This window comes from Uloborus diversus, chromosome 5, assembly GCF_026930045.1.
Source record: "Uloborus diversus isolate 005 chromosome 5, Udiv.v.3.1, whole genome shotgun sequence".
Lineage (NCBI taxonomy): Eukaryota > Metazoa > Arthropoda > Arachnida > Araneae > Uloboridae > Uloborus > Uloborus diversus.
In genome coordinates, this window is record NC_072735.1 from 147,003,337 (window position 1) to 147,023,312 (window position 19,976).

At 31.1% G+C, this 19,976-nt stretch overlaps 1 protein-coding gene across 1 annotated transcript in view; it reads left to right on the top strand.

Annotated features, from left to right (window-relative positions):
- Positions 1–19,195, top strand: part of LOC129222701 (uncharacterized) — a 31,895-nt gene extending 12,700 nt beyond the window's left edge. Inside the window, exons 5-11 of the mRNA XM_054857232.1 lie at positions 349–839; positions 2,762–2,903; positions 4,036–4,179; positions 6,210–6,377; positions 7,921–8,019; positions 10,753–10,933; positions 18,897–19,195. Coding sequence (XP_054713207.1) covers positions 349–839; positions 2,762–2,903; positions 4,036–4,179; positions 6,210–6,377; positions 7,921–8,019; positions 10,753–10,933; positions 18,897–19,138 — 1,467 coding nt within the window. The 3' untranslated portion in view covers positions 19,139–19,195. The remainder of the gene's footprint in view (positions 1–348; positions 840–2,761; positions 2,904–4,035; positions 4,180–6,209; positions 6,378–7,920; positions 8,020–10,752; positions 10,934–18,896) is intronic.
- The last annotated feature ends 781 nt before the right edge of the window (positions 19,196–19,976 follow it).

Sequence of the window (19,976 nt, forward strand, 5' to 3'; positions counted from 1 at the left end):
GTTGCAAAAAAGAAAAACCTCATTGAAAAAAAGAACTTTCTTTTTTTATTGCATGAAAAGCAATTAACTTATGATTTAAAGTATTAAAGTCAGGTTTTCATTGTTTGAGTGTAGAAGTATAAATAAAGACTTAAAATATAAGGTAAATTTCGCTTTGGAAATCGGAATGACTTTGGAAATCAGTGTAATGTATAATATTAGAGACAACCTGCATGTAAGGTTTTATTAGTTATCATTTCTTTTCTGTATTATATTTTTTTCATGTGATTACACAAAAAAAGCAATGATTTTGTATTTCATGGGTTTTATTTGAAATGTAAAGTCTTATTTCTTTTTATTTAATTTCAGGGATGTGAAGTGAAAGATATTATTAAGTATGTTCAAGTATTTTTGGAGAATGTAATTTCACAGATTTCAGAGGTTACTTTCAAAGTCGACCAAGTACTTTTTCCAAAGACAAAAACCCTTGCAAATGATATTTGTGGGAAGGCATTAAAGAAACCAAGTATGCTCCATCAAAGTAGTTGGCATAATTTATACAAAGTAATGCCTGAAAAAGCTAAGAATTTATCGGCAAAATCAAGCATTGGTTTAAAATATAGCAGCCGTCATTTTTCACCTTTCCTGGCATCTGAAATAGAAACGAATGTGAATGAGGAAATTCCAGGAATGGATAAAAATATTTTTCAAAGTTGTCCTGATAGTGAAGAACATTTGTCAAAAGAAACAACTGATCGTCTGTATGCTGTAGTCTGTAAACTTAGTCGAGGTAATGAAGAATATGCAAAGTTAGCTCACAAGATATGGGTTCAGCAAATTTTGACTACTAAGTCCTTAAAGTAAGATTTTTATTTCATTTTATTAGTTATTACTATGCTTAGTGTTTTACTTTTATTTAATCAACTTTTGTGCACATTGAATTGATCCCAACCGTCACAAAATTAGTTTTAATATCAAATTATTTGCACTAACAGACCTGCCAACCCTTCTTCATTTTTCAGAAGCTTTCCGCATCTTAACCAGGCCTGTCATTTGGGGGGGGGGGTCTATTGCTCTCTCCCTGACTTTGAGAAATTAATGTATTTACATGGAAGTAAGCATAGTTTTTGTCATTTTCTGCCAAAATTTACATTTGATATGCACTTTTTGCTTTGACCACTTTTTCGGCAAAACAATATTGAAAATGCAGTAAGGAAATGTCAACTTAAACACCAAACGGAAACATCAGAATGATGCCATTAATGGTGACGTTGACCAAACTTTTGTTATGAAAAAATGTTCCTAATGCATATTTAATGATACACATAAACATAAGCTTTTGTTTTGTATATTATGTGCTTCCAATTTTTACTTGCATTAGTTATAAGTGTGTAAAATGTGCTAAATGGTAAAATTACTATTATCCTTTTACACATTATCTAAATTTTAAATCGCTTGAATACAGACTAGGGAAAAAAGAAAGGTGGGATTTCCCAGTCTGAACAAAATTTTCGGTGGGATTTTAAAAATTGAACTGAGAAGGGAAGTTTTCCCTTTGTAGTTTAGTTTATCATTTGAAAATTTTAGATAAATATTTATTTTCACAAAATATTTGCATCTTATGTATCACACAATTTATTTCTTGAGCATAGCATCAAAAGAGAATGTTTCATTTGTTTGCTAAAACAAAAGTGCATCATATTATTTTGTCGATATCGACAAACAATTTGTTTAAAGCAAAATTATTGTTAAAATATTTTTCAATGTCTCTTACACAGGCAAGTCTTTTTTTTTTTTTTGGATCTATTATTTGCTAAATGGTATGCTCTGATGCACTACTCTCAATTATTCTAAAAAATGTGTCAATGCCTCAAAGGCGATATAGTGAAGGAAAGTGTTTCAGTGTAGCTCAGCTCGAAATGGATTTAAATATGTTTTATTTGATGAAACTGGGAGCGGAAGATAAATTCAAAGTTCTGAAAGTTTTTAAGACTTTAGTAAACCAAAAACAAAATTAATAATAGTAATAATGATGAGTAAATAAATAAATAAAGCTATTCTCTATCTTTTTTATGGAATCTTTGTGGTTAAATTCTCAGGTTCTTCTGTTTGTTGATAATAAGATGGTTAAAATGATCAAAAGCCATTCCATTTATATTGGCTGTCTTCCAAAAATAAATAAGAAAAATAAAAAATCCCAGATAATAAATTTTGCAATCTTTTTTACTTATATCTGCATGGTGAGCAACAGGAACAGTGTGCAAAAGGATTTTTATTGAGTGGGATTTTTGCAAAAGTTGAGGGAATCTCGCAGTCCTGTGCTTTAGTGTAAACTCTGCTTGGACCATGGTTTTTTTTAAATATAAAACTTTTTTTTGAACTTAACTTGTTATCATCACTTCAGAACAACCGTCCCCAGAAACCTATGACACCTATTTCCAGAAACAACAATAAGATATCCTACCGTTGTTCTGAGGCGATGATATATTGTTCCCACTAGATTATGTTTGGGGGATGTTTGTATAAATGTTAAAACTGTTTATAAGGATGACTTGTGTACAAAAAAAAAAAAAAGATTCCAATAGTATCCCTATAGACAAGTTTTACTGTGTCAACAAATAAATTTGATAATTTTATTCTTCATCCTGTTCTTAAAAAAGAATCTTGCTAGTGTATATCAGTTTTAAATATTTTTTTACCAATTCAAGTTCTCCATTGTTAATTTTTGTTTCAATGATGTATATTGGAAAAAAAATGTTTCTGTATCTTTCATATTTTATAGATTTAATACTGAAAGCATAATTATTTGTCCAATAACCACATCTTCTGCATATTCTTCTGTTATCCAAGGCTTGCTTATAAAATCAAATTTTAGGAATTTTGAAAGCCAAGACTTCAAAATAAATGAATCCTGCAGAGCATTGGTAATTTAACTTGATTGTGCTTATCACTCACTTTGCACTGATCATAAAAAAAATTATCATGCAACTTAACTTTATTCAACTTTGAAATAAACACGACACTTTTTTGTCATTGCTTTACTTTTATTTAGTTGATGTGAATTTTCACTCTGTGAATCTATTGGCACTCACATTAGTTGCAAATGAGCAGGCAATAAAGGCTGTAAAAACTTTATCTCTTATAGTAAATAGTGACTTTCTTATTTTAAAAAAATTAGTTAATGTGTAATCATCTTTTGTGTGAAACAATTCTTCCTTTCTATTTCTATTTAACCATTTGCAAGACAGTAATTTAGTTTTATTGTTTTATAAATTGTTCTTTAATGTGTAGAAAATATGCTATAATTTAACTTGAATTAACAATTTCATTACAGTAGAGAACTTGTTATAATGCGTACCTCAAGATTAATCATATTAATTATCTTGGAATGGAATTTAACATTCACCTTATGTTAAATTCCATTCCAGCTGTCTTGACTATTAATATTGCTTTTAAATTGTTAAACTTTGAGTGCTGCACTAAAGATGGCTGTAGTGCATACAGTAGATTTTTCCCCCCTTTCTTCAATAAATATTATGATTCGGCATGTACAATGTGTGCGGCGCATACTCTCAAAAATACAGTAAATGAAAAACTCAGAAAATTGTTTTGTCTTGCATTGGTGTGATGGAAATGGTAAAAATGTGTTAAATTAAAATTGAGGTTTGATTTGAAAATAAAACTGCTATATGAGGGGCTACAGGAAAGTGATCATAGTTCAAATTTTTTTTTTTTTTTTTTTTTTTGAGAAAATCAGATTCCTATGAGAGCTGTTGGATTATTACAAATAGTGTTCAGCTTTAATATCATTCTGGCGAAAAGATTATAGTCACTGAGTTATAACAAGGAAAAGATTGACGTTAACATGCAAAAATGAATTCCCTTCAAAGTTTAAAAATATAATGCTAGAAATTGTGTTGAGGACTCTGATCATTTTTCCCTGTGGCCCTTCATATATTATAAATTTGATTTTATACATATTGTGTTTTGAACCAAATTTCAATGACAATAACTACATTGTATTTTTTTTTTCAATTTTTTGACTTTCATTTGTAGGTAATAAAAGGGAGTATTACATTTGAGTATGTTCATCTAGGTTTTAACCCTAAAATTTCTATAACGAAGCAGAAGACTGCAGAAAATTATTATTTATGTGAGAGAGAGGTTTGGATCAAAAAATGCTGCAGCTTGATTTCTAAAGTAAATATGAATCACCTTTTGTCATTTTATTGAAATATGTTTTTCATCACTGCCATTTCACAGTATTTTGTCCGAATTGTGTCTGCAACAAACTCCTAGATCAAATTTTATTTAAAATCAATAGCTAAAGTCAAATGTTTGATTCATGAGAATATGCTGGTTGTTTAAAATTTGCATGAGTATTTGTAGAGATATTCAGCATTTAATCAGAAAATTGTTATATCCCATGTTGGACTCTACAATGCGAACTTTATAAAGTCTTACTAATCTCTTGAAGAAATCATTTTTAAATGAAGTTTTTACTTCAAACGGGAAAATAGTGTTCGAAAGACACTGACTAAGAGGTATGCCAGCATGTACTAACTGGTAATACAAGTCTTGTACGTCACCGGAAGTACCAGCTTCCATAGATGTATTGGCTGCAAAGTGATATTAGTTTTTAGGTTAAATCGTTTTTAAAAGATCTTAAAGTCAGCGTAAATGAAAAAAAAAAACAAAACAAAGTGAGAAAACATTGACTGTTTTCAAAAAGCAATATTGTTAAAAAAGAAAAAAAAAAAAGAAGAAAAAACAGAATTATTTAACTGCCATATTTTTTAATTGATTGCCTGCGTATATTTATTTTAATAATATTTTGTAAACATGCTGTATAAGTTTGAAGGTTTTCATTCTTTTTTGGGATCATTTAATGAATTGTTGTGATGAATTCTTATATTGCAATCATTCTAATAAAATTGTTTTGTTTTTTTATTATAATATTTAATTATTCATGAGAGTTATTGCAAGACATTAAAAGCGTTTTTGAATAATGTTGGAAAATAAGTTTTAACACAAAAGTAACCAGTGAGAATCCACTAAGAACAATTTAAAGAAAGCAGTGTTTCAGCACATTATTTAGTGCAAATTTGTTCATGTGAAAAATGTAAGCCTAAAAGTAATTTTGTATTTAGATATATTCAGCATTTGTCATCTTTTGGTTCTGTTCATGTAAAATGCGCAAAATTTTCAGTCTGACTGAAAATTTCAGTTCAAACTCCAATATCTTCATTTTGTGAAAATTATGGCTTGCAAAAATAAGAACTTTAAAAGTAATTCAAAGGTGAATTTGAAAATGCTTAATTTGAAATTGTTTTATTTTAATTCTCTGTTTCAATGTAAAAGTCTGTTGTCTTATTTCTAGAGTTAGAGTCAATTAACTTTCTCTTTGCTTTGTTAAATTTTAAGATTTTATGAACCTTTATTTTTATTTTGATAATAATGCGATAAAACCGCACTTTCTTCGTCATTGTAACCATTTTGTGCTGTTTTACACATGAAGACAGTTACAGATTCGTTTTTCAGTCGGTTTAATTTTAAAATTTCTGTAAATTTAATGAAAAAACACTTGTTAGATTTTATTTTTAAAAAATTATCTTGTAATGTAATAAATTTTTTTGTACTGATCTAATGTTTTAAATTGAATACAGTTCCAATGTTAAGTATTCTCAGCAGGTGGTTGGTGAGAGAGGGATGTTTTTGTCTACTTTAATGAGAGGCAGTTTTTTCTCTAATTTTATTTAAATGCCAATTTTGAAGTATTTTTTTTTCATTACAAACTAGGCTTTTTTTTTAATTTCTTAAGTACAAAATATTATTTCTAAGTAATTTAATTGAATTTCAATGGACTCTGCTCATTAATATCATATGCTTTCAATAATGAATTCCTTAAAAAACCATTTTAACAAAACATGTTTCTTCAATAGTTCATGATATTAATATTGTTATAATTCAAAACAATAAGAATGAAAACCTCATATCCCAAAAATGAAGCTTAATACATGTTTCTTTTTTAAATACCAACTAGATGGAAAGCTCATCTCTCACACATCTTTGCTTCTTCTCTAAAGTTCGCTTTTTTTTTCCCTTTATGTGGTGGTTGTCTAAAACACATGTGAAATTCAAGCTTATCCATCGTATACATTAAAAAAGATTTTTTGTCTTATTAAGCCTGATATTATACTAACTGAGTTTTCATTTTCAAACTTATATAGCTGAAAATTACCCTGCTGTTTGTAAGAGGCGATGTTGATCCTGAAATTGCTTCCTTTTGTCATTCACTTTCAATTCTTATATTCTCCAACCTGCCATCAGAAACAATGAAAGTCCTTCATACAGTTTTTAATCCAATGGCATGTGCATATTTGCTTGACTGTGATGTGGTGAGACTTGTTTAGATTTAATTCTTTTTTGATTAAAATTGAATGACGACTATAAAATAAAGAGTTATGTGGTGGAAAAGGATTACTTTGTTCAGCTAACTGATCTATTAAGTAAAATATTTACAAAAAAATTTAACAGAAATTCTTGTTTTTAGAAAATCATTTTAGTTCTAAAAAAATCCAAAAAATTTTGAATTTCCCTCGAAGTGTATGTTTTATTTTTTAGAGAAAGGAGGGAAAAGTATAATTTTCTCCCCTTAGAAAATGTTTTTATCTTTCAGTGCCTTTACTCCACAAATTTGAAAGAAGAGTGAGATAGCACCCTTATATTATACTAATTAAATAGTAAAGGGCAGTATGTGGCATATTTACTTTGACTGTTTTTGAATGATAGGATGAAATTCCATTCCATGAAATTATTTATTAGTGACTTTTTCTGTAACAACTAGCTAAACCTGCTCAGAACATCCTCTGTGATTTTTTTAAAAAACTACATCTTGTAACGGAATAAAAAAAAAAATTATTTTTAAAAATTTCATGGGAGATATCTGTCACTAAAGACATCCTAAAATTGTATGTTTAAGACTTCAATTTTGAAAAATTTCAGAGGGAAAATTCTACAACACACTCCATCCATCCCTCAACTTCAAAGATTTTCTAAAATTGTGTTATTAAAACTGCCATTTTGGACTTTTTTCTATGAATAAATACCCTGCTTACCCCTTACCTTACATGAGTAAAGGTAGCTTAAAAGTGCATTTTTAAGATTCTGAGTTGATCCCTCTCCTCTTTTATTTATTTGAAATAAAAATTCTGTGCAAAACCATCTCCCAGTTTTTCTTTTCCAAAATAAAATGACTGTTTTTTTATAGTGTTTTTTATAACCACCCTAATATTTTTATTTGTTTGACTGAAATGGTCCCAGTAAAAAACTTCTAATATTTTGAACTGAGTTGTTTTTTTGCAATACCTTAAGATTTTTTCCCCACTTTATTTTATTTTAAATATCATACCTCCTTAACCTTTTGTTGCATTTTGTTTCTAAACGGAAATATTAACATGGCTCCAAAGTTCTTTCATGTTTGTTTGATATTTTTAGTTAACTAACTGTTAATACTTTATTAGTATTACTCACGTATTAAAGATTTAAGTTCATTCCAAATAAGTATGCCTAAGAATAAAATAAGAAATAACTACGTCAAAAAGCACAAATTGCAGATTACTGCAGACGCGTGTTTGGGCATTACAAAGAACGCCTTTTTCAATGCAAAAGAAATGAGCTTATGGATGAAAAGACATCCAACAAAAGCCAGGAGCATTATAAGCAAATGGCTTTAAGAGACAAATAAAACTCCCTATTTATCTAACATTCTTAAGCTATACTCATGATGAACTTTTCTATTTAAATATAAGAAAAAGTGATGTGTTTTCTCTCTTTTGCATTGCTGTTTTGTGATCATGTTTCATTAAGACATTGAAGTTGCATTTCCCTGTGTTTATTTTTTCTAAATGTATTAATACTAACTTCTTTTTTATTTCACAGAAAAATATTCTTTCAAATGTTAGCATTCAACGTTGGAACACATCGCAGAAGGAAACACAAGAGGAATATTATTTAGTCAACAATAAATGTTATGAAAAGGTATTTTTTTCTTTCTATTACTTTGTTATTCTTTTTATTTTCTATGCATATAAAACTGTGTGCACTATTATTTCAAGAATACCCAGTTCCATAGTTGGGGAAAGATATTAAGGGTGCTCTTCACTGAGAGTCTGAAAGCTTCGGATCCAATGCTAACCTACGGGGAAAGTTGAATGTTATTTTACAAAATTCCTTTGAAGTTTTCGGGTCAATTTTTTTTTCTGAGTATTTTTCAAGCCTATTTCTGTGTATTTTAGTTTTTACTTTTTTGATACGTCCATTCTTCGATTTTTTAAAATTCGAGAAAAAATGAATTTTTTCGAAAACGAGGTACTGTTGAACCTTTCGCTCTGTAAAAAAGCTGCAAATCGTGCTATCGAAATTTTAAGAACGCCCCAACACGCAAAATATTTCCAGCTCTCTTTTGAGACTAAGTTTGAAATAATGCGACCATTTCTAAAAATATATCGGGGTTCCAACCATCTGAAATATTTTCGAAAAAGCTCAATTTCTCTACTAAGCCACGCCTCCCACCGGTCCCTCCTTTCTTGAGGGGAAAAACCGGGTGAGGTGTATAAGATTTACAATCATTAGCGCAAACGACCGTTTGCATTTACTACTCCCCTCTTTTCCGGAGGCATTTTTCAATGAAGGAATGAATGAGTGCTTTTGAAAGTGAATCCACATGCTTGGAAACATCTTCACAATTTGATTTGTGTTCAGAAAGGATATAGTTTTTAAAGAGTGCTTCTGAGATAATTCTTGTGAATTCTTGTGCTAAATGACCTCCTGAATCCAAATATGACCACCTTTTTCCATTCACACGTCCCACTTTTTTGGAAATGTCGCCCGCAATTTTTTTTCAGTTTTTGACAGTTTCATAGCCATTATTTTTATTTGGAGGGGAAGGAATCGTTATATTATACATTAATACTTTTCTGAGGGGTTAGAGAGGTGCTAAGTTTGTATGCAAGAACATATGGAGGAAATTGGTTGACTCATGGGGGGTATTACCACTTATTATATTTTTAAAATCATCAAAACCCATCCTTTTTTCTAGGGGTTTGTTTTACAATTTTTTCCCTTATTTTTTGGCATGAAACCAGAGTATAGGACTCACACCAGTAAACCCTATATCCGAAAAAAAAAAAAATTCACGTTGTAAATTTTTTTTAAAAAAAGGAGGTATGGCATTTTGCGTAAAATTGCATCGCAGACCTTTAGTGAGGAACCTTTCCGTGTTATTCAAATTAATTCACGGATATAATTAAGATTAAAATGATCTTAAGTATGCTGATAATATAGCATTAATGAATATTTCTATTTCTGGGGATGCACTACCCCCATTACTTTTCCACTACATCAAGAAGGCATAAACAATGGAGCTGGTGCATCCAAAGAAAGATAAATATGTATATTAATGCTACTTTATAAGCAAATTTAAGGATGCTTTTCACTGAGAGTCTGAAAGCCTACGGATCCAATGTTAACCTGCGGGGAAAGTTGGATGAAGGTTTTAAAAATTCCTTTGAAGTTTTCATGTAAATTTTTCTCCGAGTATTTTTCAAGCCTCTATCTGTGTTGTGTACTTTTTGCTTTTTTGAAATATCCATTCTTTGATTGTTTCAAATTCGAGAAAAAATGAATTTTTTTGAAAAAGGTGGTAGATACTGTTTGACATTTTGCTCCATAAAAAATCTGGCAAAATATTTCCAGCACTCTTTTGAGACTTTGTTCGAAATAATGCGACTATTTCTATAAAAAAAAAAACGGGGTTCCAAAACCGTATTCCAGATACTTACTAGATATTTGGAATCTATTTTTGTCTATATTATACTATGTTACTACAAATGTAAACGCATAAAATGCTTTCTACAGCTCAACAAACATTTTTGAAAATAATTTCTCGAGCCTAACTCGTAAAAAATTCTTTACAAGGTATGTAAACATTGATCATGTATTCATTATACAGTGAAATCCAGTAAGCACTAAATGAAAAATGTGGCCCTTAAATAAAGGACTTTGTTGTACAAGGATTGCCTTCGATTCTACACCAGTCGATTTCTCTACATACAAGTATGGTAAAACCACAGCTAACTTGATTTTGCAAAAAAAAAAAAACGTTTCTGAAATAATAGATTCAATCTTCATCAAGGAACATAGGACTATCAAAGGAAAGCCCCCTCGCAGAAAAAGGGCAATAAGCTTCAAAAAGTTTTAACAGATTTAGCTTACAAAAATGGAAATTTGGAAAAAAAAAAAAAAAAAACAATAGTTTGCGTGAGTCTTGTATGTGACAATTTATTTTGATCTGTTTGTAGAAAAACATTTTTGTTTATACTCCGAGGTTCCCTGCACTAGCCGTTTGCACGGAAAAACGTATTAAACAGACTTTCTGAAAAAGGGTGACCTAAAATCCGGAATATTTTAACATATCAGTATAGCCTTTTTCAGGGAGTAACAGAAAATGACGTTCGAAGCAATTGGGGTAGTGTATCAAATGGACAACCTAAAATCAGGATTTCACTGTATTATATGAACGTAATTTAAAATTTCACTAAAACTGAGAATTTTCAACTAAACCTGCAACTATCTACTATAAATACTAAAATGCTTTAAAAATGAGGTAAGTTTGGCTTTATGTGTAAACAATTTATTCAAACAAATTTTTGTTGATTTTAAACTGTATGGAGATTATCAAATGTTTAACCTATGTATTATCTATCTCATTAGGCACATTTCCATACTGTGGTGTTATGTCATCCTAGTTCTTCAGTTTTAAGTAGCCATGTGCACCAATTCTGGCACTTACTTTCAAGATTGCATCATGGATCTGAGCATAGTTTGTTACCTGGATGTGGGAAATCAGAAAATTGGTGTAGCAAAATATTGGAGAAGACCTGTATCCAGAATAGTGAGCTTATTTATGGATTCCTTTTGCTTGAAATGGCGACTTTATCAATGGCATTTCATAAAATACTTGACTCTAAAAGAATACACTTATAATTGTTTAATTTTTCATTACTCATAAAAAAAAGTATTGGATTCATGAAAATTTTTGAATTTCGATGGATTTGCACCTTTTGAGGCGTGCAGAGTATGTTGTGACTATTTTTTGGAAAATGTTCATGGTTTTTGTGATCGCTCTAGAGCAAAAACTACTGTATGCACAACATTTTCTTTTACAAAAAAATGGCAATGCAGATAAAAATTTTAACATTGCAATTTTTCTTATTGTTTTCTACAATTAAAACACATGATAGGCTCTCTCGAGCAGACTACATTTTAATATATCTTTCATTGTTGTATTAACTGAGCAATTTTTATTTTAATTGAAATTTCATTCAAAATGTAGCATTACTTTTTGAGATATAACTCTTGCAATGTAAGAAAAGGAATGCCATCCCCTTTTGAACAATTGTCGTTTGATTCGTTTTGTTACTTTTTGAGATATAGCAGTCCCAATAAACAAAGATTCAGTTGCTCAACCCCTGTGTGAGCTATCCCCACCTGCACCCTCTATGGTTAACATCTGCACCAAAATTCTGAGGACTAAAAATCGAGGAATTTGCTCCTTTGCTTTCATTAGTTTTTCAACTCTATGGAAACAAGCATGTTTTAAAGGAGTATTAGGTTTTTATCACCGTAAATGATAATTTATTACTGGTTAAAATTTTTATTTCTGGCTGTTTGTTTAAATGATTTACTAGCTTTTTATATGCGATATAGTGAATTAATATTTTCAAAATAAATTTTTTTTTTAAAAATTATTTATTTCCTTTGTAACAAAATTGGAAATATCATTGAAACAAAAAGAAATTGTTTTCTTGTGCAGGATGCTAAAAGATAGCACACTAAAAGCGTTTCATATATTCTTTCTCTAGCATACGGAAAAATAGTCTGAAGTTATTTCTCAGCATTCAACTCTTTTCATCCCATGTATTATTATGTTTTCAATACAGATAATATAAAACATGCTTAACCAAAAACATAAACAAATTTGTACAAGGATAAACTTAGAATGTTGAATAACCATAAAACCAAAAAAATCATATATACGAATTCCAAAAAAGATATTCTTTTAAGTCTGCAATTCTCAACTGTGGTTCAGCAGACCGGAACTCAGAAGATTTTGACCAGTCCTCAGAAATCTTCGCTCCTCTTACTAAAAATACATTTTAAAAAAATTTATAATTGTCTTTTACATTTTAAGTGAATTTTGCAATTAATTTTCATTCTATGATTTTTCTTGAATGTTTATTTGCTTTTGTGTAATTATTGAAATAAATACACTAGTTTTATATTTAAATACTGCTTTTAAAAATTTACAAGTCAAAGGTTTTGTTTTTGTAACAAAAAAAACTCGCCTGTTTAAGTGTAAAAAGGTTGAGAAACGTTGCTACAAGTGATGTACTGCTGTGAAAAGAAAACAAACTAGATTTCTTTATATGTGGGTCATTCCATATTAAATCAACAAATGGACTGTGCCGTACCATTTTTGATTTTGATGAAATTTTGTTGGTAATATCTTATATAATTAAAAACAGAGCGTATATATGTATATAGTCATTCATATCCGCGAGTTACTTCTCCCGAACGACACTGAACTGACCATGGTACCAAGTATCGATGGATTCCTAATTTTCCAGTCTTTGTTTGGCTATTTAACATAATCCTCCGAAAATTATTAGCAGAGATATCAATTAAAAACTATCAATTAAGACACTTAGATTGACATAAAATCCCTATTTTTCGAAGGCTTTCCTCCATTCAAATTATTATTCAGTGCTTCATCTCAACTTTCCGTAACAATGATTTTATTAAAATTTGTAGCGTGAAGAAAATCAATGAGATGAAATATTGTTGCCTTTTTTTTCTCGATTATGAACAAATAAAATTCTGGGTTTTGTTTTGAGGCTTGGGAGATTTAAAATGTTTCCTTATCATGGAAATCTGGTTAGATCATTGAGAAGGAATACTAATGGAGGGAGTCATAGCAAATGTCTCAGTGAAATTAGCTTGGGACCCAATGTTTCCCATGTCAGGTGACTTGTTTGGCTGGGAAGTTGTCGCGTTTTGGCACGCAATCGCTCTTTTGGCATTAAATATTTTTTAGACGAAGTGACGGCGCTTATTATGAAGTCGGGCTACAAATCAGAGCAACTCTGGCTCCGTTTCCTTTACTGCATAATAATAAATAAATAACGGATACAAATACAGGCCTATCGTTCAAACTCCCTCTCCCCACTTCTTTCCGGATTTTAAAATATAATGCAATTGCATTTTTCATGTATTTTGATGTTTATTCCCTGAAATGATGGGCATGTATAAATAGTTTAAAGTGTTCTGTTATTGACTGAAAATTTATGGATTCATATGTATTGTAATCAATGTTTTGAAATGATTTCATACGCAGGCATACTAGTATTTAAATTGAAGCATAAAAATAGCAAATATTGATTCTTGCGCATCTGGTGTTCACAGGAGCTTGGCGAGAAGATACTCGCCAACAAAGCAAATGCACACAAAATGCTTAAGAGGCCATTAAAATAATTACTAGTTAAGTAAAAAGTGTTTTTATGGAACTAAAATGTTATTTACACTCAAGATAAACAATGTTTTACAACTTTTATAGGTAAAATAAGTACAAAAATTTAAAAATTATAGGCGACTGTGGAATATGCACTTGTTGAATGCATATAAATGTTATTTTTTCTTTATTTAGAAGTAAAAAACATTCGTACATGCTAGGGAAAAGTTACTGGACCTCCTGGTGTGACTTTTTCCTCACAGTTTACAATGCTAGAATACTGCACTATTACTATAAATCTAATTTTTCCCTTCTACAGTTAAAGGTTGTTATCATGCATGGCTTCAGCTAATGAAAACTTCTTCAGCGGTTACGGTCAACTCGAAATTGCTCCCCAGGTCACATGGTACTGTTGCGGTCGCGATACTGTATCACTTAGTATCGCGATAGTAGGGTTGCACTCTCTCCATCTATTCCTTCTCAATGGGTTAGATGGCATTTAAGAGGCTATTTATTCAGTCTATTTAGGGTTTTTAAATAGTGTACGAAAATAATTATTCTATCACTTTAAAGGCTTATATCTTTTTTACGCATTTTAAAAACAGGATAGTGTTTCGTTTTAAAAGGTAACAAAGAGCTTTTGACCATAGCATTTTCAAATTTTTATCCCCAAATCCACAGGCCATTTATGGGGTGTGAAAAAGCCATTTTTTCCAAAGTTTAGGAAATTTTTTCATAATAAAAGACTGCCAATTCTCTGTACTTTTAGTATGCACAACTAACTGCACCAAGAAAAAAAGTTAGCCTCCTACTGTAAGTTGCTCTACACCTAATTAATGCTCAGAAGTACAAAAACGACAATTAGAAATTTTCCTGTGTCAATCTGTGGTTTAAAAAGTGCAGTTTTCGTCACTTCGAGCATAAAAAAATCGAAAAAGGGATACAGTAGGAGCCTATTTTTTTTCCTGTTAAAAGTTAGTTGTGCATACTTAAAATACAGAGAAAAATAAGCTGATATTGGCAGTCTTTTATTATGAAAAAATTGCCTTAACTTAAGAAAACATGGGTTTTTTCGCTCCCCAAAACTGGCCTTGGGGTTTGGGGATAAAAATTTGAAAATGCTAGGGTAAAAAGCTTATGTTACCAGGGCCATTGAGAGAGGGGGACAAGCCTATGCATTGCACAGGGACCATGAGATTGAGGGGCCCGCAAAGCGGGCCTAAGATAAAGATAAATCCCCCCTTCCCTTAAAGAAAACTTTTTAGTTTGAAGGAAGTCTTCCTCTTAGAGTTAAGATTAATAGTTAAGATTATTAGTTTTCAATCGAAGTGAATTCAGTGAAAGTGATCAGGCTCGAAGTGATAAATTCTACTTGTTCTTATCTTCATAGCCCACTATCGACGCCTTGAACCAAAAATAAATAACTTTTTTTTTTGCGTGAATTCCAAGGCTAAAAAAATTGCTTCTTTTTGAAAGCTAAACAGGATTTTAGTGAAATGGAAAAAGGGCAAAGAAATTTTAAAAAAAAGGCATAAATATAAGCGCTTGCATTTTCAGCGTTTGAAACTCAAAACATAGGCAAGCGACGCAGTTTGATGAAAAGATTTAAAATACAAGTTGATTTAGCTTTGAGTACGGTGATACAAATGGAAACTAGTTCTAGTGTTGTTTCTAGAGTAAAAACGGGCAGGGGGCGATTGGGGGGCACTTTGAAAGATGTTTCCTCATGAAAGTGCATAGAATGCCCTTACATATCCAAAAAGAGCACAGTTATGTCATCATTAATTAGAATCAGTGCTGGATTTACCTATAAGCTAAACAAGCTATAACTTAGGTACCCCGCTTCTTTGGGAGCCCCCAACTCTCGAAAAAATTGCATGATTCGATCCTAAAAAAAGGAAAAATACCTTAAAAAATGAATTTCATTTCATGTGCTTAAAAACCTAAAGAACTTGGGACATTTTAAACTTCTTCAAATGCGAGAAGGGGGGAAGGGATGCCAAAATGTGCCAAATTTAGTTCCTCGCTACATTCTGCATCAAAAATGTAAAAAAGTATGGTTATGACGTTCCTGCAACATATTGCTTGCTTGAAATACATGACTAGCATGTATTCGTGACATAGCATGTTCATATTTGGCTATTTATTTAAACCTGAATTCCGTATTTTGAAAGTTATTTTGTTATTGCCTGTTTTTATATTACTCCTACTGCATACTGTCAATCGCATGAGAAAAATTACTTCACTACCTCTATTCCTTTTCATTTTCTGCACTACTTTTTGTTTAAAAATAAATAGTGCAGAATAACAGGGGTTTCTTACTAAGTTGGAATGTAAAACTATACAATCAAGTATTAAAATATCAGAGATTAGAAAGTACAAATGAACTGCTTTGAATAATTTTAATTGTTCTAGAGGCCTTGAAAATAATTTAAAAAGTTTCTGATACTGCTTGAAGAGTGCTTCAATTTTATTTCCTATCAGTTGTATCAAGTATGATTTGTCTAAATGGTTAGGCTGTTATTTCCACCATTTCTTTTAAAGCATATTTTAATCTTGATCTTTTTTCAGTTAATTCAGTGTCCCGTTTCTTCGTGAGTTGATAAGGGATGATAGAAAACTAATTATACCGAGAGTCGATGTGAGCAAGTGACAATGCGTCATCGTTTCTCCCTCGTCGCTCTTCCTCTCTATCCATTAATATCAACGATTTGTTGAACCACAAGCAGTTTGTATTGTCTTAGTTTGCAAAAGAGTGTAAAGTTTAAGAAATTTCTTGTTTTCCTTTTTTCTTTCCTATGTTTTTGTAATTCCTATTATCCCATATAAGGCCTCAAAATGCAGAATTTTTTAGTGTATTTTTCAAAAAATTTCCCGGGGGAGAAACCCCCGGAACCCCTAAAGTTAGAGATATTCTACCCTCAATCCAAAGGAGATCCCTGCATCACTCTCCTGATATCCCTCCTCTTTCAAGGAGGTAAAAAAAGACAGACAGCAGAAATGTTTATTTATTCATTTCTCTTAAGTACACACACACACGCGCGCGCGTAGGAAAAGACACATCGTGAGGAAAAAAATATAAAATGGCCTGTTTTGCTATCGACATCAAGTTGTCCGAGCTACAAAACGGGTCCCCATACCTGAAATCGCAAATCAATTTTAAATATTTATGTGAAAACTGAGCCTAGAAAGAGGAGGTTAAAGGTTAAGTAAAAAGATAGGGGCTCTGAAGAAAGTTGCATAGGGGGCCATAAATCCTGTCAACAGCCCTGTATGTTACCCTTTAAAACAAAACAAAAACTGTCTTGTTATTTCAATGCATAAGAGAGATATGAGCCTTTAAAGTAACAGAATAATTATTTTCGCACACTACTTAAAACTAGTATGTTGTGGCCATCACGAAACTTTCTTCTATATTTTTATTTTTTTTTTCTGATCCCTCCCCATGCTTGACGAGGAAGCAATATTCCCAACAAAAACAAAATTACACATGCAAAAACTTGACTACCATCCCAATGTCTGAATTATTTTAAAAGCAAAGCAAAGAGCGAAAATTGAAAGTTATTTTAAAAGCCTTGCTTGAATTAATTACAAATATTTTATTTGTTAACAAACATAAGATGGCAACAGTTAAAATTTTAAATCATTGAGATAATATTTCCGATCATTTCCATTCAATTAAAATCACGAGAAATACGCAGACGACAATCTATTACGATTTATCTTTCTTATTGTTGCATTAATAAAGCTATTTTTATTCAAAAAAAAAAAAAAAATCAACACCTCTTGGAGCGATTGGCGTCAAAATTGAACCAATGCCTGTTTACGTATGGATTCACATATATTCCAAATTTCAACCAGAACGCAGCATTACTTCTTGAGATAGGGCACTCACAATGGAAAAAAAGAACGGGCGATTGCGCTACCCCCTTTTTAGCTGTTGACACCAAAATAAAATCAGCTCTTATACCCACTAAGGACTACTTGCCGATAAATTTTTCTTTCATTCTGTTCATTATTTCTTGAGATACAGCAGTCACAATCGACGACAAAAAACGTTCTATAGCTCAACCCCCGTTTGAGTTATTGACACCAAAATTGAATCAGCACCTGTTCCTGTTAATGACAACATATGGACCAAATTTTGTCTGATTCCGCCAGTTACTTCCTGAGGAATAGCAAGCACGCGTAACTCAAAAAACGTCCCATTGCTCCACCCCCCTTGGAGGAATTCGCGCCAAAAACCAATGGGCACAGGTTCACATAGGGGCACATATGTGTACCAAATTTCGTTCGATTTCATGCGGTAGTTTTTGCTTTAGAGCGGCCACAAAAAACTGGTCACACACAGACGTGACACACACACATACATACACACAGACATTTTCCAAAAATAGTCGAAATGGACTCAGCACACCTCAAAACGTTCGAATCCGTCAAAATTCGAAATTTGCACGAACCCAATACTTTCTTCTATGTATTAGATATAGAAAAAAGTAAAAAAGAAGTAGACTGGAATAAATAGCTTCTAAAATGCCATCTATCCAAACTTCCATGAAATATATTTAGTAAACACAATTTTACACATTAAATAGTTTACAATTTTTATTAACTATATTTGCAAAACATACTTTTTCACCAAAAACATGCTTTTTTCAAAGGCTTATATAAGCCTTTAAAAAAGTTTTTGTTTTGTTTTAAAGGGCAGTGTAACAGCTTCTTACCGTAGTATTTTCAAATTTTTTTTATCACCAAACCCTCAGGGCGTTTGGGGGGGGGGGGGTAAAAAAGCCCATTTTTCATAAGTTTAAGCAATTTTTTCATCATGAAGCACTACTAGAATCAGCCTATTTTTTTTTTCTGTGCTTCTAGTGTGCATAACTATCTACAATAGGAAAAAGTCCCCTACTGTAAGTAAAGTTTCCTACTGTAAGTCCCTCATCGGCTTTTTGAGGCTCGAAGTGACGAAAGCAGCACTTTTTAAAACAACTAGGCTTAACTTAAATCGTTTAGTTTTTGGGCACAAATAAAAAATCTTTCAGCTTTACAAGAAGCCATATTTGATCATCCTACTATTTTAAATGAATTACGGGAATTTTTAGAAAAAAGATCATTTGCCAAATTTTACTCGTCTACGGAGCAAAAAACTTTCTATATCTTGGGAATTTTCCCCCCAAAAAATATAACGGTTTGGGAGTATAGAAAATTAGTACATATCACCTACCAATTTTCATCAAAAATGGTGCGGCATGAAAATTTCTGAAAATGTGTCGGATTTTATATGTAATGACTTTTTTTTTTTTTTTTTTTAACTTTGAACTAAGTGGTTTAATCTTTACATTTTTAGGTATCAAATTGAAGATAGCTACAGCTCTTGCTCAAGGATTCTCAAGTTATTCCAAAATTTTGCAAAAAGAAAAGGATTCTGACCCAATTAATGATATGTTAGATGATACCCATTCAAAGGTGAATTCGTGGCGGTCAGCTCTATCCTTAGTGCTTATGACATTACAGTGTGATTTATTCATTATCAATGGTTCCGACTATGTGAATGACGTTCGTTTAAATGAGTTAGTCTCTTATTTATAAATTGAGGTTTTGAAAAAACCGATGTAAATATCACAAGTATTTTTAATAAACATTTGATTATGCTCTTATTACTATTCTTTAGTTGCACACATGGAACTTGTGCATGTGACAAATGAATTTATATTGCTTATTTTCAGGTTATATCTGCTTAGGTTATATACATATTTTTCCACGTGCAAAAATGTTTTCACTATATTTTACCAAGGTTAAAATCTCGGAAAAAATAATATTTTTAAAATTTTCACTGAGCAAAATTGAGAAGGTGCCATGCAAAAGCAAACAGGTCCACTTTAAAAACCTGGTTATATTTTCCCTTTCGGGAAAATACAACCAAGGTAAGTGCACTAGTAGTGGCCACAGTTAAGCATATTTTGTGTCTTTTTTAAACTGTGGGTCTACAATATTATTTCCAATTTTAAAAATTCAATGAGCGTATTAAGCCCAACTATTCCTTAATCGTCCAATTTTTTAGATATGCCAGAATTTTAATTTTTTATCCATTTTTTCCCAAACTTAAAATTTGATCCAGTAGTGTGGCCATCTGACATCCTTTTCCTAGAATTTACATTACTTTAAATTCAAATAACTGATGAAAAAATTGATTCAATATGATAGTTATATTAAGTATATTAAGGTGTACCAATATATTAATCTCATTTTTACTGAACATTTTTCTTCAAAGACATAAGTACTTAGGATAAAATTAGAAAATTTATTTTTTTTGTACGCTAATGTTAAAAATAAAGTAAAATAAAATGTATGTACTTAAGTATTATACAGATAAACTTTGGCAAGTATAAACTGAATAATTACTATCACTTCAAAATCATTCATAATA